Consider the following 23,830-nt stretch of genomic DNA (forward strand, 5'->3'; position numbering starts at 1 on the left):
TTTCAGAGATAAGCTAATTTTTTAAACTTTTAATTAAAAATCAGCTGAAAAAATTATATGTTTAAAATACTATTTTTACTCAAACAAGTATTTATAGTGCTGAAACATTATTTGCTCTAGTGATAAAATAAAACAATGTCCCAACACTAGAAAGGAACAGAGACTCTCATGAGAGCCAGCTGCAAGAGAATATGAAAATAGGAACACAAAATTCTAAAATTTATTTTTTTTTTCCCCTGGAATACTTTACAGAGGTTGCCTTCTCATGAAAATATTCAATTGCCTTAGTTGAACGATGCAGTGTATAAAAAGAACTGGTTACGCCCATGTTTTCCTATTCTTTTTTAGCTTTGATTACATTGTATTTCTATTTCTATTTTTTTTTTTTTTTTTTTTGCCAGCATGTGTGACCTATAAAAGTTTTTCCCTACATGAGATAAAATGAAGACTTCCAAATGAGTTAATGTGATGCCCTGTTTTGTCAGCTGACAAGCCAGGGTTTGCATCTTTAAAGGGTTTATTGTTGTTTTGTCCCATCAGGACCACTAACATAGCATGTCCCCATGCAGCGGACGCCATTGGGTAACCTGCATTGGGTGTGACATGGAGGGATAGAACTGGGGCCTTCACAGCTCCCTGAGTAGAACAAAACCCTTTCTGCTTATTTTGCTGCATTATGTCTGGGTCCAAGCACCGAAGAAGCTGCCCTAAGTATTTTCTGTCTAAAACCACCCCCGTCTCTGCCTCTGGTCACAGACATGGTTGGACTGGATGACTCTACTGGTCTTTCTAACCATAAAAATTCTATGATTCCTCAGATAGCAAAAGGACCGTGAGAAGAGCAGCCCTTTTTACCAACCTTTGATGAAAAGGTAAAAACAGGTAAAAGCATTCTCCAGAGCTACAGAATGCAACGCTGCAGGATTTCTGTTTTTCCCTCCCAAGCATGTTTTCCTTCCAGCACTGTTAAACTGTGTGATGGTAGCTGTGTCTCCTTATAACAGGCTGTTTCAGCTCTCCCTTTTCTTATCTCCCTACAGCCGGCTCCAGCGGCAGAGACGAGAAGCCCACGGCGAGGCACACAAGCAGGGCAGGTAGGTGAAGGCCCAGCCACCGCCTCAGGCTTCCCATGACGGGGTCAGCAGAGCAGGGGGAGCAAAACTGTCCAAAGCCTTTAACGACAATCTAGCACAAACATTCTAAATAGGATTCACGCCATTAACAGAGTTGAATGAGGCTTGAAGGAAGCCAAATTCCCCTTGAAGAGCCATACTTAGATACCATTTTGCATGGCCCCTTGGCTTCACACAGCAGTGCTGCGTGATTTGTGTCAGGTGCGGGGTAGTATTTAGGTCAGGTATAATCCCCTCCACTCAGGGTCACTGCTGTGGCCACTGGCACCTGCCCAGCATGGCATGGAGCACAGCCATAGTCAGACACCTGACAATTTGGAGCTGCTCAGCCAGGCCCAGTTGGTGCAGAATTGCAGCTTACCCTAAAAATCTCCTGTTCCCAGAGCTGCAGAGCCCAGACCCCAGGAGACTTCTACTGTTGCCTCTGGGGGAGGCAACTTTTCACTTTTTTAGAAGTGAAAAAAATTGTAAAGTGCATCACTTCATACGAAAAAAGTCCTCCAACTTTCCCCCATCTTAGTTTTAAACTGATCTAGCAGAATCACAACAAATCTAACTGTTTTACTTGAAAGATATTTTGACTTTCTGTATTTTTCTGTACTTTAGTAAAGAGTATAAAAACAACAAGAAATAATTAAGTTGGAATAATAATAACCTACATTTGATAGCTTTCATCTCCCAGGAAGAAATGGCTTTAAATTTAAACATGCTTTCTGCATGCTTTCTAGTGGAATAGAAGTGTTTTCACCTTTCTATTCTGATTGTATAACCATCCCTCTTCACCAAGTTGAAAATAGAAAATTTGAAGGGAAAAAAGAAATTGAAGGGAAAAAAAACCATAACAGTAACCAATAAAATTAAATCCTCGTTCTTTCATCTAAAACAGAATAAAAACTATTGGTTTGACAAGTTTATCCAAAATAAATAACACCATTCATATCTTCTTACATTTTTACAGAAAAAAAAAAATCACAACTCAATCCAAAAATATTTTTTCCACTTCATACTTATACTCCATACTTTTCTGACTTCACACTTACTTTGGAGTTTTCAAGTTTTTAAAATGAACCACTGTAATAAGGACATAACCAAAAAACTAAGATGAGCAAAAGTGATTCCCAATATCATAGGCATAGTTCAAAAGTGAGAAGTTGAGTTCAGTGGCAGGAAAAATAAAAACCCCTACAGCCATAAAAAATGGGAATAAAAATTGAAAATACAAAAAGGGGACTTTTTACTTTTTTTTACTGGGGGACCAGTAATGCCATTCCTGCAAATATAAAAGAAAACTTTAAAAATAAAAGCTCTATTATACATATATATTAATACATTCCTATTAAGTTTAGAAATGTAATTCTAAAAAATATCCTCCATATATTTCAAATGAAACTGTTATAGGAAGCTGGCAAATGTGACAAAGGCCAGAATGGCCATATGATGGAGTCAGGCATACATGAAGTATTCGATATATACTCAGGAGATACATCTAAACCTTAGCACTAGACAGTAGTGTCATGCAAACAAATTACATATCCATTATAAATAGTTTAAAAACTGTGGCACTGGTTTCTCAGAATCTCATTGTATATGGAAGACTATCTCTAAGCAAGATGTTTAAAACAGAAATGCGAAGAAATCTATTATCAATTGCTGTTATTCAGAATTTTTAGTAACAAGATGATAAAACCCTTGAAAGAATTGCTAGTGAAGTAGTGAAGCTTACGAAGAATATAAAGCTTAGTGGGGAGGCAAATAATTGTAGGATTGGTCAATCATCCCAAACGATGTTGGCCAATAGCCTGCTTGGGCAACATGCCAAATGCAGGTGAGTAAAGGCATGGTCATCAGGCGCATGGTCCCAAAGAGTGAGGGATGCACTTTGGAATGAGTAACCCCATGAAATGTCTGATGTATAACTGCGCTCAAAAGAAGGGAGCAAGGAAGTGTGCTTAACACCTTGTGTGAAATGGGAGAACCAGTGTGTCTCTAAAAGCCTAGGAGGGAGAGGGACTTTCCAGTGACCAGATCTCACCCCTAGTAACTACAAGGACCATCTCCCTGCCACAAATGAAAGAAACATTCTCTCCAGCCCCACCTTAAGGAAAGCAGAGCCTTCCTGCTCTGTTGGTTAGAAACATTAATTTTGCCCTTAATTTAATCCTAACATTTGTTCTTAGCTGACGCTGCAGTTTTGTTTGGCCCTTTCACCCTCTGCTGACACACTCACAGAGCCCTGCACCTTCCCTTCCCTTGGAGCCTATCTCCTGGCTCTCCATCACACTGCTCACCCTTCCCTCTGCTTATATCAGGGAAAAAGTGCTGTTCTGAGCATCAGCAACCGAGACTGCTCACAAATATCTGAGGCTTTGCTAGCGACCTGGTAATAACACTCCCTTGTCTCAGCTGGGTATAAACTTTTCCCAATGAATGTTTGCAATCCCACGGGTCTTTCCATAGCTCAGAATTATGCCCTCTGTTCACTATAAAAATAATTCCCTTTCTCCTATGCCAATGCCTGACAACTGAGGTTCCTGGGCAAACCTTTTGATACTAAACACTTCTGTGTTATTTTCTTGTACCTTATGCCTGTTACTTTACTCCTTTTGTTCACCTATTTCTTTCTGGATGCTGACAAATAGGAGGAACTATAGGAACAATTCAATATTTGAGAAATGAGCTTTTCATCAAGACAGGAAAAATACAGTATAATCACTGTTAACAGAGAGATTAGAAATCATTTTTGTTTGTAGACTTCACATTTGTGCAGTCACTTTTATTATAGGGACAGAGTGCCATGGGAAGAGGTTGAATTTAACAGACTTAAAGCAGAAAAAGGACCAATTTTAAAGTGTCCTTTGGGATAAGTAACTACTTGGAGAGTTCACCAATGGATGTAGGCAACTCGTCACCCCTAGAAATTATTAAATTGAGACTGAGCATGTTTGAAACATACTCTGTAGTACAGTCTCTGTTAGGAGATTTTTATGTTGGTATCTTGTGGTACCACTGCCTGTGGGCCTCTGAGAAGTACAGCACGGTTAAGCAATCTCATTTAGGAAGAGTTTTATCACAGGAAAATATTCCCTGTCGAGTTTCTTTGTTGTTCTGCGTCTCTTTGATCTATTGCAGACTCGTCTTCCGCATAGTCAGATAAATGCCTCTTGGAGCGTATCATCTTTTTTTCAGATGAAGAAACAGCAAAATCTTTCCTCGTGTTTTTGAGCTCTCCTGCTGCCCTAGCAGCTGTCATGTGGCTGCTCAGAGTGCAGCAAGGCTTCACAGGCATGGCGTAACCAAGAAGAGCTGCTGCAGCAGCTCCCATCCTGGCCAAGGTGCTGGGGAGTCAAACAGTGCTTTTCACCCTCAGAGATGGACTTGAAAGAGGAACAGAGCATCCTCTGCTCAGTGCTCAGTGCAGCTCCAACAGCTTTTGCAAGGACCATCCCTGACTCTCTTGTCTTTAATGCTCCTTTTTATCTTTGTTAGAAAACTGGAGCAGGAGCTAATCAGTTTATCCCCAGTTAGGGGATGGCCTGCCTCCTGGCCTGGTTCCCAGCCTGTCTCCATTTTGTTCCTGGGCAACAGCCAGTAGCTTATTTTATATATTGTTTCCCTAATTCCTAGCCTCACATCCTGTCAGAAATCAATGTCAGAAATCTTGTCTCTTATTTCCATTTCCTCACTTACCCACACACGTAATTTCTCTAGGACATATATTTGAATGACTATATTCAAGCTGTGTTATAAGCACAGGTAATTTTACAAAGACAAAAACTCACGAAACAAATGTTTTCTCAGTGTGTCAGAACTATCACAGATGCCTAAGTGCTCCATATTGAGCATGGGGGCCCTTTTGTAATGACATGCTGCCAAGCACTGCAAACATTCACAAGGCTATGGCTTAATGGGAACATGAACATGAGCTGGTTCTCATTTTTGGACTGGAGTGAAGTGGGTCAGTATCTCTCCCATGAACTGTGCAGGGCTCATAGCTGTGTTTCTCTCTTCCTAGTAGTCCAATCCTAAAGCGAAGCCCTGACATCACCAAATCTCCACTGACAAAGTCAGAACAGCTGCTGCGAATAGATGACCATGACTTCAGCATGAGACCAGGTTTTGGAGGTACACAATCAGCATATTTGTTACTATTCCTATTTTGCACTATCACTTCATTAATAGTACTAATCACTGTAGCTTTAAGTTGGGCCAACAAGCAGAGGGACGAGCAGAGCCTTTTCTTCCTCTAATTTGTGTTTTTATTGTAAATTCATAGCATGCTTGGGGGGATAGTGGTGCAGTGTAATGGCCTTCTTCCTTGAAAAAACGAACAACAACTTAGTTGAAGTCATGGAGATATGATTAGAGGCAATGTAATATTCCTGATACTCAATGACACTTTTTTTTGATAAAACCTCCAAACACACTTTGCATGTATTCCTGGATGATGGGGAAATGCTACAGACGTAGCTTCCTATGGCAATTTGTGTGCATAATCAAATCACATAATAAGTTTGCTGACCTGACTGTTTCATTTCTAACACCAAAGAAAATATTTCAACTGCTGTGTGCTAATGCTTGCTCACAGTTTTGTGGCTGTGCTGTACAGCAACCAGAGCTTTAAGGGAACAAGATGAAGGGGAACATGCTTTCTTTCAGCCTGTGGATTAAAGAATGATGAAATTTATCTACCCTTTCTGGCTGACAGATGGTCATTCAAATCCAGGATACCATTATATACTCTCATGAAAGTAAGTTTTTTTGCTAAAAGCTCAATATACCGAATACCAGCATGTTCAATTAATTTAAAAAGGGTTCAGTTTCACAGCAACCACTAATGTGAGCATTATTTATCTTGTCAGTTCTCCTGCACTGTAATTGCCAGAGGTATGTGAGGGGCTAGTCAAAGTCTGGAGCAAAGAAAAAAAAAAATGAAAATCCCAATTATGGGATGTGACCTCAGCTCCATGGCACACACCTGAGTCCTGTAGTGTAGTCCTACACAGCACCTTCCTCTTTCCACAGCCAAGCAGTGAGTGGTGTGAAAGCCAAATATGCAGAGCAGTTTTCAGGATGTTATTAGCCTGAGAAGTAAGCAGAGAAAGTGATGAAAATTTGGAGTAAATCTCTCATGTACCCTTAGCTATACCATCTCTGCTCTCCATGCACATAGGAGCTCTGTGGGCATCTGTATGACAAGCAATAACATCGAGCACTGGAGATTTTACTCTTAATTTTGAAGGGATGTAGAAGGTAACAATAAAAGGAGAAAGTTAGTAATAGGTCATTCTCACAGCTGAATTTTATTATTAATAGGAGGTTTTTGTTATGAATTCCAATTGCTTCTACTTATAATTGTTTTACTGCTGTTTTATTCCAGACTGAATATTTATTTTCTAAGATGCCAAAACTTTATCTCATCAGCTTAATACTTCCTCAACTTTCGTGGTTTTTTTTTTTTTTTTTTTTTTTTTTTCCTAGGTCCTGCAATTCCTGTAGGGGTGGATGTCCAAGTTGAAAGTCTGGACAGCATTTCTGAGGTGGATATGGTAAGTGTCACAGAAAGGCTGAGGCTGGACTGGACTGTTGGAAACCACCTAGTCCTAAACCTGCTGAGAGCAGAGTGAGCTAGAGGAGGTTGCTTGGGGCTCTGGCTTTTGGATTTGAATTCCTCCTTGGATGGAGACTCCAGTCTCCCGGGCAGTTTGTTTGAAGTGAATCTGCTGGTAATTACTTCTACTGACCTCATCTTTTCATCCCTCTAAATGTCTTGAAGCAAAAGGAATGAAAGTTAATCTGACATTTTCTTTTCTCTAAAACAAAATGATAAAACACTGCCAAAAGTGCCCCAAAGGATTTGGGTTTTTACATTTTCTTAAGGAGTGATAGCACGTAAAAGCTCCGAGGAGACCAATTACTGTGTTAGGCTTAGGGTGCTCTGATATATTGCCGATAAGATTTCACTTTGGCCATGCTCTGAAGTGATCAGGGGAGAGGTTGGTCCCAGCCAGAATCTGTCCTGACAGCTACCCTCGTGAGAGCATTCTTGTCATGTGGCAGCAACAGCATGAGAATAGAAATACCCAACATTTCAATGTCCCCTCACTTCAGAGGAAGGCTTAACCCTTTCAGTGAGTTTCCCATCTCACTGGGAAGTATATAGTCATAGGAAGGCAAGAGTTTTCAGAGGACAGAAGTTTCTTCAGAACCCACTTTTGGCTCAGTACCAGTTGTGTCACCCCTACTGTGTGGTGTAAGGCTTTGTGAGTCCACCCTGAACCTTAATGTTGGTGCTAAAGTAGTATTTCAGGAGCACACAGGACTGGTGCTGGCACTCTGCACAGGCTGATTTCATTACTGAGTCTCTGACCTTCTTATGCTACCATATAATTGGTAAGATGGAAACAGTTTTCAGATGATGTTTAAGCGGTCTGGATTCTGGTGGAGGGGCTTTCATCATCACAAAACACTGCTGAAAGTAAGGCATGATCTCTGCAGGAGATTTTCCATGGGAATATTTTACATGCAGGCGTGACACAACAACAGTCCACGCCAAAGAGCAGGAGCACAGAAGGAGAATGGGAGATAACCCTGTAAACAACTTGCCCTGTTAAAGCATTTCCAGGGTCTCTAAGCAGCTATGCTTTACCTTTGGAAGAAAAAAAATCACACCCCATTTACAAAATATTTTTAAAACTGTTCTGCTGCTCCAGCAAATGCATTGAACAGCTCTGAAGCTTTCACAGAAAGCTCAGACATCTCTGTACTCATAAGAGCACCCACGTTACCTCCTCCTTGGTTAACTGAGGAGCACAGTTGTATGGCAGCACAATTGGTGTTAGGCAGCTGCTTTGGGTGCACGTCAGCTGTTCCAGTGCCTCACTACCCTCATGATAAATAACCTCTTCCTAATATTTAATCTAAATCCACTCTCTTAGTTTAAAGCCTCTAACCCTTGTCCTATACCATGCTCACTGATATCTACCTGGACATCGAGTTGTTGACCATAACTCTTTGAGTGCCATCATCAGCCAATTCTTTACCCACTGAAGTTGTCCATCTGTCAAATCCATGTCTCTTCAGTGTACAGATAAGGTTCTTGTGTGGGGCACTGTCAAATGCCTTGCACAAGTACAGGTGTTAGACAAACTTCCCTTAGATTAGGGGCAATGTATTATGGTACACTCTAAGATACCACGCTTATAAAAACTTGTGCATGCATTTTTTCATGAGATACACGATCAATTTATTTGAAATAAGTAAAAAGACAAACCCAAGCAGATGCCCTACTGGGATCAGACTCAAAATATGATAGAGTGAAAAGGGTATGATCATGCCTTAGATCTAGAATGTGCAGTATGTGGGCAGAATCATAGAATCATAGAATAGCTCAGGTTGGAAAAGACCTTAAAGATCATCAAGACCAACCACACCCTAACCATACTACCCTAACTCTAACACCCTCTGCTCATGTCCCTGAGCACCACATCCAGACTGTTTTTAAACACATCCAGGAATGGTGACTGAGCCACCTCCCTGGGGAGCCTCAGGGTAAAATAAAACATTTCAGTCAAATACTGAGTCAAAAACATCTCATTTGCTATGCTGGAAGAAGAACTCTCTCTGCAGCACTTCTCTAGCTGTCCAGAATAAGAAAATTACTATAGCAGCTGCTGGAGCAGTTGTTCTCAACTCCAGAAATGCAGCATTGTAGGGATGGGGGGTTGAATTGTTGGTAGTGCTCACTGCTAACAGCTGCCTCTGTGTCCTTTTGGTCCCTGGAGTGAATCACAGACACCAAAATGAAAATGTTTCAGAGGTAAATTTGCCTCTGGATGAATGGTGTCTGATTTCTGAACACATTAACTCATGTTGCCTGCATCTTAGAGAGTGGATGTGCCCTCATGAACAGTGCTTTGTAAGGTGCAGTTTGTATCAGAGAGGAGAAATCATTGCTATGCTGATAAGGCATAGGTTGTGACCCAAAACTTTTTGTTGCAGGACTTCACCATGACACTTTATCTAAGGCACTACTGGAAAGATGAGAGATTGTCCTTCCCCAGCACCAACAACCAAAGCATGACATTTGACGGCAGGCTTGTGAAGAAGATCTGGGTCCCTGACATGTTCTTTGTCCACTCCAAGCGTTCCTTCATCCATGACACCACCACTGACAATGTCATGCTGCGGGTCCAGCCAGATGGGAAGGTACTTTATAGCCTCAGGTAAAAGTGCATTTGGTCAGTGTGAGCCATTAGTGGTATGAGAGAGAAAGCAGTTTAATTGATTCCTGTATTTCATTTCCACATGACTTCACATTAAAAAAAATTAAAAATGTGAATGCATTGACTAGCCATTGACATCATGAGAGCCTCTTGGCTCTTCCTTTCTCTTTATAAAAATGCTCTTATGTCCAGGGAGAACAGCTGGGAGAGCATTGGGTAAGTGGAGCGAGAAGTAGGACTGAAGCTTAATTCCTAGGAAGTTTGTGTCCCCTCCTTTCCCTTCCCCTCTTTTCCATAGCAGTGATCTCAAGTTTCAAACATAAATCAGATGCCTCACCAAGGAGTTGAACATTACTGACATGAGACTGAAGATTATTAAAGCAAGATTTTTCTTCTTCCTAACTGCTGTTTTCATGTGTGGAGATGCTAATTCAGGAGCATCTGTCACTCTCCAGAACAAACTAAAATCAGTGCTGCTTCTTCATGCCTGCAGCTCCATTCAGTTACAAAACAAGTGTTGCCAAATGACCCATAAAAACCTATGAGAGAGGAAATTGCTGTACAATATTCTGACGCAAGAATGTCAACATCAGCTCCATGGCAATGAAATAGCAAAACATGTGATAAATAAGCCAAACAGCAGATAGATAATAATGTATTCTGAAGGACTAAAAGAAGGAAAATCTGATTGTAGGAGGTCAGTAGCACCAAGAAGCATAGATTTAACTTTAACTAATGATAAAGCTGCAGAACATGTTTCTTGGGATGATTGTGGAGGTCTTTGAGGGCACATTAATAACCTCCAGAGTGGCAGAGATAGGGCTGAGCTCTACTCCTCAGCCGGACAAAGTATTTTTCCTTTTACAAAAGGAAACAGTACAAAAAATGTAAGGCATAAAGTCCTTTGTGGTATCTGTTTGACAGGAATTTTCTTGTTTCTCTGATATTTTTATACTATTTGTTGGGATTCACAGTCTGGATAGTGCTAATCGTATCATTACTAAAGTATTTTGCTTCTTCCAGTGCATTAAACAGGGTTCAGGTGTTCATGTCTTTGGAAAGTTTGCTCAGATCCTTAGCACAATACCAAAATGACAATAAAATGACATAAAACTCAACTCCAGCTACATGCTGCACATTATCTGCACTGCAAGTGTTTTGGCTATTTAACAATGAGGGGGAAAGAATATCAAACTGCACACGTGCTGCCATATACAGGCTTATGTTTAACAGGCTACTTTCAACTGGCCTTCATGAAATGGTAGTGAATATCTCGAATAGCAAGGTGACAGTGCTTCATTATTTTATTTATTGGTGACTGCGGGCCGAAGTACTTTATGGTTGGAAGAGAAATATGAATACTTAAAAAAAAAGATGTCTTTGCTAACTGAGAGCCTTTTCTGAATGCCTTTGCTTGTCCATTTTATTTTTTTTTCCTTGGTGTCTGCCTTTTTAAAACTCTTACCAGACATCTTCTCTTTTCTTGGAAAGCACTGTAGACCTCACTGGCACCTAAGCAGTAAATCTGAGCCAAGCAGCTTCACTCTAAGATAAAATCCAGATAGGGAAGCAACATGAACCCAGACATGCATAAGGAGTACTAACATAAGAGGCTGCATCTTGATTTTATCATTATGTGACAGTTGTCTGTCGAGCTTTAATCCTGTTATTATTCATTCATTCTTTCCCCATTGCAATTTATGTTTTTATATTCATTCACTTCCCTAGAGTTCAAACTAGTGGGGTGAAGACTTACAGATGCTTCCAGTGCAAACACAGATTGCTGCTATTAAAAATGACATAATCAGACTACAGCAAAACTGGGGTTTTTGATATATGAGGGGGAGCGTTTCAGTGGTCTTGGATGTGCTCCAGCTCCAGCCCTGACTGGAGGCACTGCCTGAGCCCTCTGCTGGCTGACACCCATGGGCGATCACTGGGCTTTCACTGAGCAGATGGAAGTCATGGTGCATGGAGAAAACTGCCCACATCCTGCATGGCACTGGGCTTTGACAAACCTAAATTACTCTATTTGGCAAAGTATCTGTTGAAGGCACAGATCTGACATCAAAAGGGAAAAAGTGTCCTCTCTCTGTCCTTCCCCATTTACTTCTCCAGTATTTGTGTTGTTTGGTAGCAATTTATTATGGTCAAACTCTCTAGCCACCTGTTTAACGCTGGTTTGCTGTGAAGAAAAAATAGCTCTAACTTCACTGGAATGCCTTTAGCTAAATGGAAGGTGTTTATTTCCAGTGACCAAGTAGTCACTCAGAATCATCATGCAACTTTACTGTTTTTCAATCACACACAAAGCTGAGTTTTTAATGAGGTGGTTTTTATTGTTCCTAGAGTTACAGTGACAGCAATGTGCAACATGGATTTTAGTCGCTTTCCCCTGGACACACAGACGTGCTCCCTGGAGATTGAAAGCTGTAAGTAAGCAGAGCCACAGGGAAGCTGAGTACTGCACCCTGTGGGGACCTGAATGGTGTTTAATTATATCCACCAGCAACTGCTACATTCATGAGGGCTCCAACTATAACCAGAGAACTTCAGCACTGAGAAAAATTCTCTGCTTGTAATTTTTCTCTAGAATTAGATGGTGTGTACAACAAGGCAGTGTTTGCCTTGTTTGCCTTGCCAGCTGTGAGTGCTGTTTTGCCAGTGTCCCCAAAATCCAGCTGGGCAGCTCTGCTGCAATCCCATCCCCAGAAGGCACTGGGTTACTTGCCTGCAGGTTGCAGGTGTGCAGCAGCACCCACTTCCCCACGTACCTTCCTGCACCACAGTTCTTAATGCAGAATCAAATGGCTCTGTGCCTTTCCCATGCACGTCTGCTCATCTGTGGTTTAGGAACCACAATGGAGCCGCCAACCCAATCACCTTCCCTTGGTGTTTCTTACATCTGTGAGCGACAAATCCAGCTTATACAGAACTGCTTCGTCCCAGGTGTGGTTCGCATAAAATTGTCCTGCATTTTGTACAACTACATTTCAAACTCCTAGCTTTTTAAGAGTTGTTTCTTCTCCTTCTTAAGTCCGAAATACACAATTATAATCTTAGTTATATTTGAATAAAGTTATTACAGAATTTTTTTCCTCTCTGTCTGGGAAGGGCTATTAATAAAACTCATCTGAAAGGATCAACATTACTATATTTCCATATGCATTAAAAAACCAAGACCTGTAATGTTCATATATGCATTACAGACAGAAGGTTTGCTCAAGATTTTGTCCTCCTGCATGCCTCAGACCACTGATAATAGCTTGTTCCTCCTGTTACCCTCTTTCCTCTCCTTTCCTTCGCTTCTGATTTTAGAAAGGGACAATTTCTGATGTGGTGAGTAACCTGATATGCCGATTATATGTGTGAAATGATGGTAAGAGAAACAAAAATGTCTACAAAATGCATCAGGACTGAGCACTGTGATGAAGAGCCTCTCCATTCTTTGCTGCAGCCATACCCAACAATGCTGCAGATTCCAGTCAAATGGTGTCACTGTCCCTTTCAGCTGGAAGCTCATAGGTAGCCTTGAAAGAGTGCTTAGGCTATAGTAGCTGGCTCACTGCACTGCGCTGAGGCTTGCTCTGCTTCCCTAGATGCTTACACAGAAGATGACCTCATGCTCTACTGGAAGAATGGAAATGATTCCCTAAAAACGGATGAGAGGATATCGCTGTCCCAGTTCCTGATACAGGAGTTCCACACTACCACAAAACTTGCCTTTTATAGCAGCACAGGTGGGTACTAGAATCCCTAACAGAGGCCAGGGAAAAGGGCTGCAGACTTATATCCTTGGCCATTCCATCTTTAGACTTCCATCATTAGATAAGATAGTCTGGAAAGACAATACCTCTTTAAGAGCACACCAAACTTTAATGTGAATTACAATCCCTGAATGTACAGCTTGTATTATCTTCTCTGGAAGATGTGATCCTGAGAGGTGTTGTGAGTATGATAGTTGGTTCAGTAAGGAGTCTCTTCTGTAAACTGCAACGATCTGCGATTATTACTTCTTTTCCTAAAAGCAAATATGGTGCTATTCCCACTGATATAACACCTTATCTGAAAGTAGTTTGGTGGTGGTGTGATTTCTCTTTTTCCTTCTCCCTGTTCCACAGGATGGTACAATCGTCTCTACATTAACTTCACCTTACGTCGACACATCTTCTTCTTCTTGCTCCAAACCTACTTTCCTGCCACTCTCATGGTTATGCTGTCCTGGGTGTCCTTCTGGATTGACCGTCGAGCAGTTCCTGCCAGAGTCCCTTTAGGTAAAAACAATCTTGTAGTCAGCACACTTGAGGGGCAATTGTATGCAATGATGGCTTTGACCATCAAGACAAAATCACCTGTGCTATGCACTGCCTCTGCTTTGTCCCTACATTGCCTGGTGGCACAGAAATCAGCTGTGACACACACTCCCCCTGTGCTGAGGTCTGACTCTCATACCATCTCTTCATTTGCACTGCAGTGCCAAGTGAATTGCCTGTCCTGTTCTGACAAGTGCTAGTTGTATATGGTGCAAATCAGGGAACAAATGTCAAGCTCTGCTTCTATTGCAGCTAACAGATACACTGGACATAGAGAGATGAAGTGCCAGTATCCTTCAAAGACTTCAGTGAGTAAGAAGGTGAAAAACATTACATAACATCTGTGACAACATTACGGTTTATTGAGCTTTTCTAGAAGAGAGAGTGTGGAGGTAAAACAGTAAGCCAAGCTTACTTGTTCAACTTGTTAAATTAGATTACAGAGTAGTGTGAGGGATACAACTTCCCCCTCTGAAACACGTTTCAGACAGATGAAGCCATATGGCAGAGAAATCACGATGGGAGCACAATTATGTTGTTGACATAAATATTCTGAAGAAGATTATTTGCCCTTTGCAAAATGCCATTTGTATATTTGCAAACTTGAAGCCCAAGTTTGCTTCCATTTGTTCCAGGGAACACATCTCAGAGTTTCATTTATTGTTAAAATTACGTTCATAGTTGGAGAGGAAATATTAATAACATATATGGCAACGGGCCACATGTCTGCTTAGAATCACCATCCGTTGTCAGGAATCATAATTCAGAGGGAACTAAAAGTTTTGTGCTGTGGCTTTTTGAGACAAAGGCACTGAGTTTAGAAGAACTTTTCTGAATGCTCCTGTGAATTCAGTCCTTTATGCTTATTCATCATATAAACATAGAAACATAAAATTGTGGAACCATATAATCATAGAATAGTTTGGATTGGAAGGGATCTTAAATATAACTTAGCTCCACACCTTCACCTTTCTGAGCAGGGCTGCCACCCACCAGATCAGTCTGCCCAGGGTCCCATTCAACCTGATCTTGAACCCTTCCAGGGATGGTGCATCCACAGCTTCTCCGGGCAACTTGTTCTTGTGCTTCATTTCCCCAGAGAGGAATTATTACACTCAAAGAGTTTCATTCTAATATCTAATCTGAATATACCCTCTTTTAGTTTAAAACTCCTCCCTCTTGGTCTATCACTATCAGACCATGAAAAAGGCCATCCCAATCTTTCCATGAGGCCCCCTCTAGGTACTGGAAGGCCATTTTAAGGTCTCCTTGGAGCTCTCTCTTCTCCAGGCTGAACAATCCCAACTCTCTCAGCCTCTCTTCACAAGAGAGGAGCTCCTGTCTTCTGATCATCCTTCTGGCCTTTCTCTGGACTCACTCTAACAGCTCCATGTCCTTCCAGTGTTGAAGGCTCCAAAGCTGAACACATTACTCCAGATGGAGTCTCATGAGAGTGTAGTAGAGAGAACCCCTCCCTTGATGTGCTTGCTGCAATTCTTTTGATGCAGCCCAGTATACCGTTGGCTTTCTGGGTTGCCAACACACTGTCATGAATAGATTTTTGTGTAGGTTTGATTTATTAGCAATTTAGGATTTATTAATATTTTTATATAAATCACAAGTTAGATTGTATTTCCTTGACATCACTTTATCCGTACTTTATCATCAGCCAGTTTAAAACCATCATTCAACAGAAATTGCTACAATTGAAAGTGTGACTTGGTTAAAGATTCAAGAACAGCGTGGGTGATGTGAGGCTTACTGCAGGGTAGTGGGAGCTTCTAAACTCAGTTGCACACCCAAAGATTTCCCCCTTGGAGAACTACTCACCCTTCTTTCTCACTGTTTTTTGTCAGTGAATGAGCTTCAATCCGGGAGGGGTCTGTCCTAAGAGGTATCCCAGCTCAGAGGGACATTAAGGATCACAGTCCAGTGTGACCCTGGAGAGCTCAAGGGGCTCTTTGCTTACGACCTATGTTTACAGGTCCACAAGGTGACTGTCTTCATTCAGTGACATTCCATTCTGGACACAAGGCAGCTGAGGTAATTCTGGAACATTCCACCAGCCGAACAATTCCAATCCTTCCCAGACCATCCAGATCTGGTACCTTATAGACTGGACTACAATCCAGGCAGCAGGTATTGCGGGTGGCTGATCATTCCATCTCCCTGCTCTTGTAACGAAGACAGGAGCACGGTGCTGCCTTATCCTGAGATCATAGGGTGGCAGGGGGCTGCACCAACACAATCCACCCCATGGCTGAAGTCGGTCATTCTCTCCTGAGAGTGGTGGTGTGGTCATCTCTTTATGCTAATCACCTGGCATAGGACATGCTCAGGAATGTTGAACAAGTTAGTTTGATTGTAGAGATATTAACATGCATCAGTGGTTCAGCTCATTTAAGAGAGAACAATCCATCGTGGTCACTTACAGTCCAAGTTCAGAAATTAGTGGAGATAGAATTTTCTTATCCTTTATAGTAGAAGCGGAAGTTGTTGTACTAAACTTAGTAATGCACAATGATAACTTCCCACTATGGTGAGTCCAGAGGCAAGCTACAAAAAAAAAAAAAAAAAAAAAAAAAAAGAAAAAAAAACAGAAGAGTTTAAGTTTGATTTAGACTTCACTCCCATATTCCCATTATACTCAACACAGGCATGGGTTCATAGCCACTCCCAGGCTGTCTGATCAGAGGTTAGGAAAAGTAACATTGCTAATGTCTGGAACAACACGAACACCACACTTTTGTCATCCTGAGGAGTATTGGAAGGGAAAATAAAGACTTGCTCTAGTGGGGAGATTCCGAAATGGTTACCTACCCCATTAAAAAGTAATAGAATCTATTGTGTACTACCTGTACATTTTGACTACTATCAGCAACTTCTCATTCCTGGCTGCAATGGTGTTGATTATTTTCTTGACTTATTTGATCGACTACCCAAATGAAAGGTAAAAGGACTTTTGTCTATACAGAGTATCACTGTTCTCTCTTTAAAAGCAGTTGAACTGGTTGCACCACTGCTGCTGCTATCCTCACCCTTTGAGGGGCTGTTCCTCCAGTTACTGTGTAATATTATGTTGGTGCAATTTCACATCTTTTGGGAGTGAAACTGTTCAAAATTCAGCATGTACAGCACACATGGTTGTGAGGGAAAGAGATAGTTTGCTATTTTTCCAAATCTAATGATTGAAAAAATTCCACCCTGTGTCGCTACAGAAATTGAGTGCTGTGGAATGCTAATAATTCTGAATTAGAGAGTACAGGGGCTGTGAGAAACACATGCACTGTAACCTTCCTGTTCTTACCAGGGTCAGAGATTGATGTTTGAGCTGAAGGACCTGGTGCCAAGGTTGGCAGTTTAAAACATTGAAATCAGAAATATTTTTCATGGAAGTTTACAATTGCAAGCAAATAGTCAACATGTGCTTCTTGTCTGGAAGCAATAAATTGGCCATGGCAGCCTGGCAAATAACGTGCGCTCCATTCAAACCACTAATTTTAACTCTTTGCCATCCAGATCTCATGCTCAGCTTCTTGGCATCTGGTTGTTTTCCTGTTAACATTTGTTCTGCTGTGTTTATTAAAAAGACTTCACCAATTTTTCTTGAGGAACAGTTGGAATTAATATATATGCATGCACCCATACACATACATATATAGACACATGTGGAAATAGACTATTATTACTTACTTATGGATAAGCTTTTGCTCCAGCAGGGAGGCCCTATATATTCTATGCACAAATCACTGCTCTATCAGCGCTCTGGGAATGCCTAGGGTTAATTCTGTTTTCCATAACTCATTTCTCTGTTATTGAAGTTTTGTTTGCAGAGCTTTAGATTTATTTCCCTTTAACTTAGTTTCTATTCCATGTTTCATGGATCTCAGTTTATAGCCTCCTCTCCAGGGCTTCAGGACTGACATGTCATCCCAGCCCATTTCACAGCTGTAGTTATCAATACCGTATATTAATTCTGCTCATGCAGGAAATTGTCTGAGAGCACTATGAGCATTACTGTCTTGTTTTTTGTTACATTCTGTGTCACTTCTGATTTTAATCTGATTTGCAATTAGGTAGAATTTTAGAACTCCTCTCATCTGTCATTTTAACATTGTGAAAATTACTGTAGCAAGCAATATCCTCGCAGTACTCAGTAGTGTGGAGTAAATCATCTTGAGAGTGAGATCACACAACATGTTCAGGACAACCAGAGGATCAGGCTCAGCCAGCACAGGTTCCTGAAGGGCAGATCCTACTTGACCAATATCATCTCCTACAACCATGTGATCCACCTGGTGGTTGAGGGAAAGGCTGTGGATGTAACCTACCTAGACTTTAACAAAACCTTTGACTTTGTCTCCCACAGCATTCTCCTACAGAAGTTGGCAGCCCATGGGCTGGACAGGTACACTCTTTGCTGGGTAAAGAACTGGCAGGAAGGCCATGCCCAGAGAATGGTGGTGAATGGAGTTAAGTCCAGCTGGTGATCAGACATGAGTGGTGATCTCGAGGAGTTGGTAGCAGGGCCTGTCCTATTTAATATGTTTATCCTGTATGAGGGCATTAAGTGTATCCTCAGTAAGTTTTCAGGTGACACCAAGCTGGGAGGAAGCATCAATCTGCCTGAGAGAAGGAAGGTTTTTCAGAGGGCTCTGGACAGGCTGGGCTGAGGCCAATTGTATGAGCTTTAACGAGGCAAAATGCTGGGTCCTCACTTTCATCTCAGCAACCCTATCCATCAACATAGAGCAGAATGGCTGGAAAGTTGTGTGGAAGAAAAGAATCTGGGTGTGTTAGTTTACAGTTGGCTGAACAGGAACCACCAGGTGGCCAGGAAAGCCAACAGCACTCTGGCAATGTATCAGAAATAGTGCAGCCAGCAGGAGCAGGGTGATTGTCCTTCTGTACTTGGCATTGCTGGGACACCATCTTGAGTACTGTGTTCAGTTTTGGGCCCCTCACTACAAGAAAGACATTGAGATATAGGACAGTTTGCAGATATTTCCTTGTTGCTTCCTAAAGCATCTGTGTTCCCTGCCTCTTCTTTGTCAGACAGAAAGAAGTACATCTCTTTGTCCTTCTGAAATACGTCATTTCAACTTTCAAGGGAATCATTAACACACCATAATTAGCCCCTGTGATAGGAGGAGCCTGGATAACACTAAACTCTGGGGGCTCATGCCCTTCCTAGTAGGTTCATAGCGCTTACCTGCAGGGTAATGCATGGGAGCACTGCCCTTTTGGGCCACATTAGTCCCTGAGAGGAAGACGCACACCAAGCATGGGAGCTGACTGGTGACTTCCCATGAAGCAGAACTTTCTGAGGCAGATGGAACACACAAGCCTTGGGGAACCTGATGGAAGCAGCAGCTGGAGGAGCTGAACTACAAGCTGTGATATTTGTGCTTTCCACAGGACCGTCCTCCACCTGGCAATATGGCACAGGTAGTGCAGGCTCAAAGCTCTGCTGCCTGCCATAGGATGGAGGCAGTGGTGTGGGGGAGAATCAGAATTAGAGCTGTGCTCACAGAAAATACAAAAAACCCAAATAAGAAAGACCTTCCTCAGGCAGTGAAACCCACCACACCAACATGAAAAGTCAGTTTGGATGTCAGGAAATGGTAACTTTATTTGCAAGGAAGAGTTTAGGTTGAACAAACCTTACAGGATCACTCTGCTGCTGTGTTCCCAGGGATCACCACTGTGCTGACCATGTCTACGATCATCACTGGGGTGAACGCCTCCATGCCCCGCGTTTCCTACATCAAAGCAGTGGACATTTACCTGTGGGTCAGTTTTGTGTTTGTCTTCCTCTCGGTGTTGGAATATGCAGCAGTGAATTACCTGACCACAGTACAAGAGAGAAAGGAGAGGAAACTCCGAGATAAGGTGAGTTTTGCCATCTCTGATACAGTTTTATGCCATTGAGAAAAAGTGGGGCAAATGTCTGGAAATGTGCAGAAGTTTAAATCTGCAGTGTGTTGCTCTCGGATGCCCTGAGAAAATACAGCAGGTGCAAGAAGACACTTGCAATGAAGCATTCCTGATTATAAAGATTTGCTACAGATACCTCGGTTAGCCGTTTGTTCTTCAAGATCTGAGGGCATTATGTCCCTTCACACATAGCTCTAGACTTACACACAACGGTTTGATTTCCTCCTTTTGCCTTCATTACCTTAAATTGTGACTGCCCAAAATTTCAGCCTAGGCTCTTCTCTTCAAATGGGGCAAACCTGATACACTTCTCCTTGGAGTTCCCCTCTGCCGCCTTCTCTGAATTTCTCAGCTTCTAAGTACAGGTCCCACTGTTTTATTTTTGTCCTGGTACTCATGCTTAAACCAAAGGAACTTTCCCACAGACAGCCTCCCTCTCTCTGTGATTACGTTTTGTCCAGCAGACATGAAATAACAGAAGCCAAAAGCTGCTGCCCACTCCACTGCCTCCTTCTCCTTTCTGTAACCTCGCCATCTCACTTCCCCAGGCTTGTCTCCCCTCTGCTTTCATAGGGAGTGTCCCTTTCATAGGGCTGTCCTTGTATATCTGAACGTAACTCCAAAACGCTCTTCCTTTGCCTGTGCCCACAGCTCCCCTGTGCATGCAGCCTTCCTCAGCCCCGGCCCATGATGATGGACGGCAGCTACAACGATGGTGACGTGAACGAGTTGGGGCACTACGTGTCCGAGAACGGAGACAAGCAGGACAGAATGATGGTGCAGCTGGCGCTGGGGTCTGAGAGGGGCTCGGGCAGGAGGAAAAACCAGAGATACGTCAGCATGCGGATCGATACCCACGCCATCGACAAGTACTCCAGGATAATATTCCCTGGCGCATACATTCTATTTAACTTGATATACTGGTCCATTTTTTCATAAACATACGTAACTTCTGTAGTCACAGTGTATTGTGGCAGGATATCAGAGTACTGTCTCATAGGCTAACAAAATGAACATAGAGAATTAATTTGAAGATTGATTTTTTTCAGGATTTCAATTTATTTTTTACTAGGTGCAACTCATCCGTGGCATAAATAACTGTGCGAATTTCACATTTCAAATAAATATAGGATATACAATCTAAAACTTCAGACATATTTAAAGCTGTGCTATGCTCCTTCTTGTGCCTCACAGGCCACTGTAATCTACTTCAGTGAGTGACACTAATTGCCAGCTGCTTATATATGGCGCAACTTCCATTTTGTGACCCCAACTCCCAGTTCTCTCAGTGTTTGAGCCCACGCATACATCTCTGAACTCAGCAGACAGACAGCACTTAGCACCGATAAGTACAAAAGATATGCAAACACTTGCGTGCTTGGAGGATGAGGTCAGAAGCAGTTTTTGCAAAAACAGAATGTCCAATAGTGGGAAACACTTCAACAAGACTATTAATGGCCAAAAGTGGCTTTCATTGCTCCGTGCACACTGTGCTGGCAGTGCTGCACTGACAGAGCCAAGCAGCAATACCTTTCACACTTGTGCTGTCTCAATTGTACTTAAAGACAATGAAGTATTTCCAAGCTGTATTGATTAACCTTTTAAAATATAACTTGCAGTGTACATTTACCAAGGAATCCATCAGTCTGAACAAAAGTTGGACTTTCCTTGATGCCAAATCCTCTGGGAAACACGGGACCTCTCCTTGGAGCTGCCTATTTGGGTCAATGGGAGTTTTGCTTGAGTTTCCTAGGAGAGGGAAAAGATTTCTCTACAGAGTGATCCAGTGAAGAAAAGTGGGTGTCTACACAAAAGAATACAACCACTGTAGGAGAAGCCACTTCTTGCTGAGACAGCATCGGTGCTACTGGTTGGTACAGGAGAGCTCTCTGCAGCCTGAATGCCAAGAACTGCTGCAGCTGGTAAAGTCCTGCTCCTGACAAAGACTTTGGTGAGTGCATGCAGTTCCAGAAGAAGCCTGGTCCATCTATTTTTAATGAAAGGCCAGCAGAAAAGTGCTCAGCAGGTGACAAAGCAGATGCACTGACTGCTAATGTAACCACATTACAGTTGTAAAATTACCATGCCAAAAGCTTTGGAATGAAGTGGAAAGGAGTTCTGACCGTGAGAGAGACCCAGGTCCAATTGAACAACTCTGCTTCTCCCTGGCACCTCACAGCCCTCCGGGCCTTCAGAGCAGGTACAGAACAACCCAGGGCAGGACAAGAAGACAAGGCTGGCACCGGGGGCACTCAGTACTCACCTCAGTTTCTACTTGACATCACAGCTTCAGAAGAGCAGCCAGCCAGCATAAATTCTGCATCTGTTCAATGCAAAATCTGTAGTGTAGAAGTAGTAAAATATTTCAGGAAATTAGTCCAGAATGGACTAATGCTGAACACTGCTGGTTGCTGCTTCAATTTCATGTGTAAATAAATATCATGTACAAGTACTCAGCACTTCTTATAACTGCTGGAATCGTGAAATGCAAAATGGACCTACACTGCCTCTACGTGCCACTGAAACCACAAGAACTACAATTACTGAAAGACAAACTCAGCCACCATGAGATAGCTTTGTTACAGAGACTTTTCTTCACATACATATACCATCTTAGCTTCTTCTTACCATACCATATTCTCTATCCACTGAGGTTGTTGTTGTTGTTGTTGTTTTTTCCCCAAAAGATTAAAAGTAAGTATTAAAATGTAACATCTTAATTGGATGAAAGTAGAAAGATCACCGTGGTAGAAGCACCAGGACTGCCTGCTCTCCTTTATTCTGAAGGCACCTTTCTTTACAGAGGGCTCCAAGACTTCTTGTGAACTGCTCGCACAGGGACGCATTTAGGTCCTCACTATTATTAAGAACCCATTTTCACCCACAATTCTAAGAACAGCACAGATAGGAGCAGCAGATACTGCAGTAAGCTATCCAGCTTTGTAAGCCTACACAGCGTAATTTGCTTCAGTACTAGACACCTTATAGGACCATTAACCAGAAAATTAAGGAAGATTCAAGAGATACAAATGGGAGTTGGACTTTCAGATTCCTTGGCTTCCAGGGGAAGACTGGTTTCTAATTCTCCATGAGATTTCAAAAGCTTCCCTTCCCACGGTGTCCTAAACAGATTCTGCAACCTCTGCATCTGGATTCACATTGTGAAATGACTTGTGTTTTATTTTGGAAACTCCAGTGCCTTTTCAGTCTTATGTAAATATGTATATAGATGCATTGTATAAGAAGAGGATATGTCATATACAGCCAGTGTTTGCTCTTAAGGACTGCAATCATTAAACATACTTCATACACAGTAACTACTTTTCATTTTCCAGTGTATTGGTTTGTATCCAAACATTAACGCTCTACTCTTTCTCATTTCCACAATAAATTAGAGTGGGTTCTTTGTTTTGGTTCTAGAAATGCTCATCATCAAAACCACCACTTCATACAGCACTGTGTTTCCCAAATTCAAAAGAGTGATCTCCATGAGTTTATATACACACAAAAGATCTTTTTGCTCTGGATCTGATCAAGACAAATACCACATGACTTTAAAACCCCACAGCACCTGAGAGCTCCAGGATTTTACAGGCAGAGCTCTGATGAGGAGCAAACTTTCAATCTCAAAGACAGCATTTAGATTCCCACCCCTCCCTGAGACTGTTTGGATTTAATAGTTCTCACTTTCTTGCCTAGGTTGTTACTTTGTGATATGATTGAGACCGTTTCTCAGAGGCCAACCCAAAGCCCCCTCTGGGATGGTGCTGTTTTTAGAGGTTGAAGTCTACTGCTGGTCTAGGTGAGTTCTGGTTTGACAAATTCTGCTTGGGAACGTGTCCAGGTTAAAAGCTTTGGAGACCGAAGCCTTTAATAGTCTTTAAAGATGTTGCTAAGTTCTGAAAAGGTGAAGGAGCAAAAAGGAAAATTTCAGTCAGAAACAGCTAGAAAAACAAACAGGCATGAAGAAAAACAAATTCTCTTTTCTAGTAAAAGGATATCCTCATAACAATCAAATAACTAGATTTCAGTTTTCTATCTCTCATGTCCAGCCAAAAGATTCTCAATACAGAACAGAACCCAACTCCCTGCAATCCCTGCAGGATACAGAGAGAACCCCAGGATCACCTTAACAGGCTTCAGAAACTGCTTACAATGCTTCATCTATATTGATCTGTTATTTCTTGAAGCAGGTATCCCTCAGCAAAGGTAATTTTCAAGTGAG

General features: G+C 41.9%; 1 protein-coding gene across 1 annotated transcript; it reads left to right on the forward strand.

Moving 5' to 3' along the window:
- Window positions 1–2,917: 2,917 nt before the first annotated feature.
- On the forward strand, window positions 2,918–22,913 carry GABRR1 (gamma-aminobutyric acid type A receptor subunit rho1). Its single transcript, XM_085218440.1, has 9 exons — window positions 2,918–2,958; window positions 5,146–5,255; window positions 6,612–6,679; window positions 9,132–9,355; window positions 11,705–11,787; window positions 12,955–13,095; window positions 13,477–13,629; window positions 19,364–19,560; window positions 20,257–22,913. Exons 1-9 carry the CDS (start codon window positions 2,918–2,920, stop codon window positions 20,542–20,544), a joined length of 1,305 nt encoding a protein of 434 aa, XP_085074566.1. The 3' UTR covers window positions 20,545–22,913.
- The last annotated feature ends 917 nt before the right edge of the window (window positions 22,914–23,830 follow it).

The sequence above is a fragment of the Meleagris gallopavo genome, chromosome 2, assembly GCF_905368555.1.
Source record: "Meleagris gallopavo chromosome 2, MGAL_WU_HG_1.1, whole genome shotgun sequence".
Taxonomy (NCBI): domain Eukaryota; kingdom Metazoa; phylum Chordata; class Aves; order Galliformes; family Phasianidae; genus Meleagris; species Meleagris gallopavo.